We start from the raw sequence: 7,813 nt of genomic DNA, 5'->3' as shown, positions 1-7,813 counted from the left end.
TGTTTCCATGGATTCATAGTTTCATAGATTGTCAATATAATAGAAATACAATGGTATAAAACATCATCATATTCCACTCGCTCATGCATTTTTGCCAACCATTCGAGCATGATTTAACATAAATAAGATGGGTTTTGCCCACCCTTGGTGAAATAAATAAAATGGTTAACTAAAATTTAAGTTTGGTTTTGCACTTTTTATGTGAAAACTCAGAGTTTTGTAACATCGATATAATTACGAAGAACATTTGCACCTTTAAAAAAACACCATGGAATCTATGAAAAATAATTATTTTAGAAGAGCTCAAGAATTAATTTCACATCTTAACACTTCAAGGATTGGCTTGCAATTTTTTTTAAAAGACGTGCCATTTAAAAAAAATCTAGTTCCATTTTCCAAAGAATCTCTAATTTTAGAAAAAGGTTGGCCTAAAAAAATATTAACAAGTGAAAAAGTTTCCATAGTTATTTCTTTATTCAAGTAAAGATTTCAATTTCATACAAACTTAGGTACTAATCGAATCTTTATTTTATTGAAGACTTATAAAGTAGATTTAAAATTATCAATTAATTGCTAAAAATATTATAATATAAATATTTATAAATATGATATAAAATAACTATAAAAATATGAAACTTAGCATTAACTATAATAGGAAATCATAAAATAAGATCCAAGATGAAATAAATATAACAAGCCAATAAAACTAACATAACAAGAGGTGGTACATGATCTCTTGCTAGGCCTTCTCTAGATCATACATTGGCTAGGTCCAACCATTTAGTTTTAACTTCTTTTGGGTGGAGGAGAAAATTGAGTAGTACGACCCAAAGTGGAGGAAAAATTGAGTAATATGAACCAAAGTGGAAACAGGATCCTGCAAACTACGTAAGGTTGGAGCAACACGCGTGGCTCCAAGGAGCATGAGAGTAGGCTCTTAAGTGGCTCGTAGGAGGGGAGGCAGATTAGGGGTTGTTGAAGGCCCTCCTCATTAACGGTGGGGGGTGATTGAAAAAGGGCCACTTGAAGAATGGGTTTAGCTCAAAAGAGACTAGCTATTTGATTAATGATGCCCAACCCGGCTTTGTAAGGAGGCCGCATTATGGCACTTGAGGCCACCCGTGCAACTTCCTCCTCCTACCCAAGCAAAGTGTCTTGCACAAGTGGGAGGAACCTCATCTTCAACATCGACTTATCCTAGCCCTGGAGTAGCAAACCTCTAGCATCATATACCCCCTATAATTATGGGTGGCGATCTTCTCTAGGTATGACGATCCACTTTGTGATTTTTGGCATTTGAGAAGCTCCCACTGGCTTTTGAGATTAGCAGTCATGACCATTAACAACACACCCCATCTAAGGAGGATTGTTGGACCCCCAAACAACAAGTGCAAACAATTGGCATCCTCTAGTGTAGATGGCATATCATAGCCGACCGCTCTTGGCATTGATGGCTTTGGGAGAACTGCCTCCTTGACTTTGGCTTCAATGGTACCCACGTGAGGAGCATTGAAGGGACCCTTCTACCTTCGTCGTGGAACATTCATGTTCTTCAAGTAACGATAGTAGATCTAGTTGTATGGGTTCAATGACACTTCTGGAGAGTAGCAGAGCTGCCCACAACATTTGCAAGCTCACGACATCTTTTCAATTCGAGGAAGATCTCCCTTCCTATTAGAGGTGGCTTGCCATCGCTAGCCACCTTGCCTCTGGTGCAATGCTCTTGAGGAGTTGTCTTAGTAGCATCGTTGCCTTTGGGACCGTTTGAAGGCACATTAGGTTTGGTGGTGGATCCTACGTCTGTTCACTTCGGATTGAGGACCTTTCATGTGGTCATTTTGGAAACCACCATTGCATGGGCCACGAATACAGGGCCAATGCTCCTCTATGGGAAAGATGGCAAGTATCTTGCACTTCTACTCACTTCTACTACCATTGCTCTAGTAGCTCTAGCCTGTCATATTTGGTGGTCGTGGGGTAGCCGACAGAGGCCGCACTTCGTCTAGATAGATCTCATCCACACCAGTTGGGGGCGCCTACAGTGTGCCAAGTGACTTTGGACTTGGATTGTGGACCTGTCCAAAAGCGTGGCTTTTTAGTCCCTCGAGAGTCCCAGGGACCTTCTGGATGGAAGGCTTTTAAGTCTCTTTTTTACTTTCTTGGTGAAAAAACATAACAATGATTAGTTAGTGTATCTTTTCGCCTTTTTCTTCGCTTCTTCTTCCTTTCTGCATATCTTCCTAGCTTTTTGACTGTACATTCTTCTCTTTCTTTTTCTTCTTCATCTCTCACGGCTACCCTTGCTCTTTTTTTCTCCTTTTGCTCTGCTTTCTCTTGCTTTCCATCATTTCACCATAACTTTTTCTTTGTCTGTGCGATTGCCATTGCCGATTAGTCTCATTAGTGCTATTCTCGCCTGTTTTTCTTGCGATGGCTGGAAACGAGTGGATCAATGGGTACCTAGAAGCAATCCTGGACGCTGGATCAGCTGCCGAGCCCCACCATCGCTCTCCGATTCCGGCTCCCATAGCAGAAAGCGATATTTTCAACCCCACCAAATATTTCGTAGAAGAAGTTGTGGGTAGTTTTGATGAGAGCGATATCCATCGCTCTTGGCTCAAGGTCAGTGTATATTTCTCTTCAAATTATCCTTAAAGGTTTTACAAAGAAGGCCTTATATGCGCGCGCGCGCGTGTGTGTGAGAGAGAGAGAGAGAGAGAGGGAGAGAGAAAGATTTCTTTGTTTTTTTTTCCCCTTTTTGATGGAAGTGTAGGCAACAGCAACAAAGAATGTCCACGAACGGAACATCCGGTTGGAGAATATGTGCTGGAGAATATGGCACCTTGCTCGGAAAAAGAGACAGGTACGTGCTTTTCTATTCTTTTTGTTTTGAGACCTCAACACACTAATCCATGACGAAAGGTGACCACTCTCCTTGAGGTACCTTCTGTTGGTTGTTTACCAGACTCCTGGTCCCCTGAAGTAGCATCAGCCATCAACCCTAAGTCCCAATTTGCCTTCTTTGGTCAAGGTTTTCTATACTAAGGTTACCACAAAGGGGTACGATTGCCCTTTTGAGCATTTATTATTTTGAGTTTTGTCTACAATGTCGGGCAATCTCTCCGAGGACATAGATCATGGACAAGGAAAGCCCAGCATCTCATTACATGGCTGATGTGGTCATGTTGAGGTGCTACACCAATGAAGCATGGAGGATTCAGAGGCATATAGTTTGAGGTTGATGATGCCCAAAGCATGTGATATGGCAGTGGTGTTGAAGGATTTGGATCTGTGACTTTGAAAATGGATATGGATGCTCAAAGATGTCTTAAGGATGGCCTGAAATGGGAGTTTTTCAGTTTTCTGTCTTGAACAAAGCTTTTGTTTTGAGGCAAATTCCCCTTTGTGGGAAGTGTAGGCTAGCGATTCTGCATCTATGGCTCTGAGCAAGCAACTTGAATCGGGCTGTAGACTTACTGACTTTTTTGTTTCCCATAGATCGAGTGGGACCATGCACAACGGCTTGCAAAGCGGCGTATCGAGCGTGAGCAAGCCCACAAATATGCCACAGAAGACATGTCTGATTTTTCAGAGGGAGAGAAGCCGGATGCTTTCACTTCTGGGGAAAATGCCATGTCTAGCAGCAGCAAAATGCCGAGAGTGGGTTCTGTTGACTTTGCAGCGGTATGGGCAGAACAGTCCAAAGAGAAAAAATTGTATGTTGTTCTGATAAGGTATGGTACATGCTTTCCTATCAATAGTTGGCAATTAATGCTACCTTGGATATGCCTTTTCAGCTTACGGAAGGGAAGATAGAGGCTCATAGGGGAATTTTAACTAGTTGGAGGGAGCACATCATATACATGACTTTTAATTCAAGATCCATTTTACAGTGGCTTTGCTCTTTATTTCTTCATGCAATCGTTCTCTTATGTTTCTTTAATGGGTTGCAGCTTGCATGGACTTGTACGGGGTGAAAACATGGAGCTTGGTCGGGACTCTGACACAGGTGGCCAGGTGTGCATCAAACCATGTTTCTATGAACAAGTGTAGTTTCAAGAGCTGAGCATATTTTGATTTAAATTTAAACTGACACACTGACGTTTGGATAAACAGGTGAAATATGTGGTGGAGTTGGCCAGGGCACTGGCTTTTATGCCCCAAGTGTACAGGGTAGACCTTCTGACCCGACAAATATGTTCACCAGATGTTGATTGGACTTACGGGGAGCCCACAGAGATGCTTACCTCAAGAAACTATAATGATCAAGGGCAAGAGCTTGGTGAGAGCAGTGGAGCATACATAGTCAGGATCCCTTTTGGTCCAAGAGATTGTTATATTCGCAAAGAACTCCTATGGCCATACATTCAGGAGTTTGTGGACGGTGCACTGGCTCATGTGTGTAACATGTCAAAGGTTTTGGGTGAGCAGGTTGCTGGGGGGGAACTTGTCTGGCCCCATGTGGTTCATGGGCACTATGCGGATGCTGGCTACGCCGCATCCCTTCTCTCTGGTGCCCTAAATGTTCCCATGGTCACAACTGGACACTCCTTGGGGAGGAATAAACTGGAGCAACTTCTCAAACAAGGGTCTAAAGAGGATATCAATTCCACTTACAAAATAATGCGTCGTATAGAGGCAGAGGAACTGTCTCTTGATGCATCCGAACTCGTGATAACCAGCACCAGGCAAGAAATTGATGAGCAGTGGGGGCTTTATGATGGTTTTGATGTGAAGCTTGAGCGGTATCTTAGGGCAAAAGCTAAGCGTGGTGTCAGCTGTAATGGCCACTACTTCCCCCGCATGGTGGTAAGTCCTGGTTCACTGTTTACAGGGCTACTTTGTAACATTGTCATCCACATGGCTGTTTTTTGTTTCTTCAGCTAGATGGTTTATCTTTTTCCATGATACAGTTACTTCATGGATGCATTGTGATACTTCTGATCTTCTAGACCCTTCGGTTTTTTGTAGATGTTAACCCTCTCTCTCTGTCTCACACACACACACACACGCGCGCATTGTGATACTTCTGATCTTCTAGACCCTTCGGTTTTTTGTAGATGTTAACCCTCTCTCTCTGTCTCACACACACACACACACACACGCGCGCGCGCGCGCGCGCGCACACACACACACACACACACACACACACACACATGCACACAGATACGTCGAATATGAAAGATGTGCGAAGCTAAACCTTCTTTCCACAGGTCATTCCCCCTGGAATGGAATTCAATCAATATATTGAATTTGACACCGGGGATACAACTGACAGCGATGTAGATGCAGTTGGGGATGTTGTGTCTCCAAGAGAGGACCCTCTGATATGGACTGAGGTGACATTGCCTTCCAATCGCCTGCTGTGCATTCTTTCACTTTCATTAACAATTGGAGACTTGATCAACAAAGCCAAAAACTAGAAATGTATACAGAATTCAGTATTCTAAGCAAGATTCTTGATTTGGCCAGATAATGCGCTTTTTCACAAACCCAAGGAAGCCAATGATTCTTGCATTGGCACGGCCAGATCCGAAAAAGAATATTACCACGCTGGTAAAAGCGTTTGGAGAATGCCGACCTCTTCGGGAGCTGGCGAATCTGGTATGTGTGCCTGTGCACGTGTCAGAATTAAAAAAAGAACACAAAAGTGCTATGCATGAAGTGCCAAAGCCAAAAACAAATCATCTTCGGCATTTTTAAATGATTTTTTTGATTTGTTGTGTCTTTTTCTTAAAAGATTTAGGGAGTGTGTGTGTGTGTGTGAGAGAGAGAGAATGTGAGCAAGATGTGAGCAGTAGTACAAAGAGATGCATGTGGATAAAATGCACAGGCGGCCACAAGCTGTGTGTGTGAGAGGTGCGTGCACTTGCACATGTGGGTGTACATACATGTGTGTTCGCATATGAGTCTCTAATTACTGGGTAAATGATGCGAGTTTATAATAGTTGAGGAACTGAAGTGCCAAATGTTTGATTTGCAGACTCTTATAATGGGCAATCGTGATGACATCGATGAAATGTCCGCTGGTAATGCTGCAGTGCTGACAACTGTTTTGAAGCTAATAGATAAGTATGATCTTTATGGCCTTGTGGCATATCCAAAGCATCACAAGCAGGTGGAAGTTTCTGACATTTATCGGCTTGCTGCAAAAACAAAGGTGTGTATTCATCTCTTTCCCTAGGAATCTTTTTTGAATCTTGAAGTGTGCTGTTGGTGCTGCCATAATTGATAGGGTTTTACATCTTCCCATTGTCTCTGACTCCTGCTACTCAATCCTTTGAACTCTGTTTTCAACTTTGCCATGCACAAAGGTTGGAAAAAAATGCTGTTGGAGACTGTTTTCCAGCCCCTGCCAGGTGTAGGTCACCTTCTCGTTGGTGCTTGGAGTCTAATTACCAATCCCTGCCAGGTGTAGGTCACCCCCACATGGCCCACTCAGTGACAACTACTCCATCCAAACAGTTGGACACCTGAAGTATCTTTCTCTTCGGTCTTGACCACCTTGAAATACTACTCAAAGGTGGTTGACCCAAGGAAATAACTCTAGAGGTGAGGCTCTACTTGAAAATGTATGCAAAGCCACCTTACCGAAAGGTTCCAAAGGCACTGGCTGCCAGAGAAGTTAGACTGTCAATAAAGACCTGATTTGCAACCTCCTGGTTCTTGTCTTCCTCTAGATGTCATTCCTCTCTCCATGACTGTCTTCGTTAGTTTCTTTCTGAAGCCACAGTTCTTTCTTGGTCCCAACTGCAGCTGGCGCTCAAGTTTTATTATTCCTCTAGCTTGGTTTTTTCCTGCTTGAGCCGGGTCTTTTGGAGTGCCAAATACTGGTTGCAGCCTTGTCTTTTGTCACATGCAGAGAAGCTCTAAGTGTCTTCTTTCAGCTTTAAGCTACTGAATAAGAACCTTGATGGAAATCACCAACAAAGACAGAGATAGCTGTATTTTCAGTATATTATATAGTACACAAAACTGTATGGCCTTCCAAAAAGAATAATCTAAAGACACCTAACTAGATTCTTGACCTGTCCCAACTGTGGGGGTCAGATGGTTTACAATGCCAAACCTTTTATAGGCTTTTGGAAGCCTTTCCCAACTGGCCGACCACTGGTTGGCCAGTTCCATGGGACAAATAAATATATCACTGTTGCCGACCTGACCCCTCATAAGCTTGGCCGACATGGTCCCTATCCCAAAGAATACCTTCCGGTGCCTGTCAGGGCTTGGTTACTGCCCTAAACCTTTATCTGCTGGCCTATCAGGATTTAGCTTGGAAAACAGCCATGTCCATGTGTGTGCATGACATCCCCTCCTGCTCTTGATGACGGGATTCCAACCTTTGACCTTGGATGATTGTCATCATCCCTTTGTCTCCTCCTGGACTTCGAAATTTGTCATCCTTCCTTCTTGGCAACCTTTGCATTGAAAACCTTGCCATGTCTCTGACTCCATTCCAGATCCAGTGTTGAGATTTGTGCATTTCTTGCCAAATCTCGTTCTGGGTGTGTCCCTTCTCATGATGAGAAACTCATCTTCAAAATCAGATTTGGCCATGTCTGTACGTCAACTTGAACACAACATGACTTTAGATTGCAAATATAAACTCCAAAATTCTGCTCAATCTGAGGTGCTCTAATGGATGGGCTTTAATCTTTCAATGCTCAATCTCATTTACTTAAAGATGTCTTCTCGTTGAGTATTTTTGGTGGATTCAAAAATTCATTCTTACTGGCATTTCAGGGTGTATTCATCAACCCTGCTTTGGTGGAACCTTTTGGGCTAACTTTAATCGAGGTATTAAGACATCTAT

The 7,813-nt window shown here is 42.9% G+C and overlaps 1 protein-coding gene across 1 annotated transcript in view; it reads left to right on the top strand.

The window, feature by feature from the left end:
* The first annotated feature begins 2,178 nt into the window (after positions 1-2,178).
* Positions 2,179-7,813, top strand: part of LOC147611104 (putative sucrose-phosphate synthase 2) — a 28,239-nt gene continuing 22,604 nt past the window's right edge. The window contains exons 1-9 of the mRNA XM_086785766.1: positions 2,179-2,622; positions 2,774-2,863; positions 3,499-3,734; positions 3,954-4,017; positions 4,117-4,809; positions 5,214-5,339; positions 5,473-5,604; positions 5,984-6,160; positions 7,744-7,797. Of these exons, the coding sequence (XP_086641892.1) occupies positions 2,431-2,622; positions 2,774-2,863; positions 3,499-3,734; positions 3,954-4,017; positions 4,117-4,809; positions 5,214-5,339; positions 5,473-5,604; positions 5,984-6,160; positions 7,744-7,797 (1,764 nt within the window). The 5' untranslated portion in view covers positions 2,179-2,430. The remainder of the gene's footprint in view (positions 2,623-2,773; positions 2,864-3,498; positions 3,735-3,953; positions 4,018-4,116; positions 4,810-5,213; positions 5,340-5,472; positions 5,605-5,983; positions 6,161-7,743; positions 7,798-7,813) is intronic.

Source organism: Cibotium barometz, chromosome 48 (assembly GCF_041138505.1).
Source record: "Cibotium barometz isolate CiBa-2024 chromosome 48, ASM4113850v1, whole genome shotgun sequence".
Taxonomy (NCBI): domain Eukaryota; kingdom Viridiplantae; phylum Streptophyta; class Polypodiopsida; order Cyatheales; family Cibotiaceae; genus Cibotium; species Cibotium barometz.
Note: the sequence above shows the minus strand (reverse complement) of the source record. Positions and strands in the feature narration are given on the sequence as shown.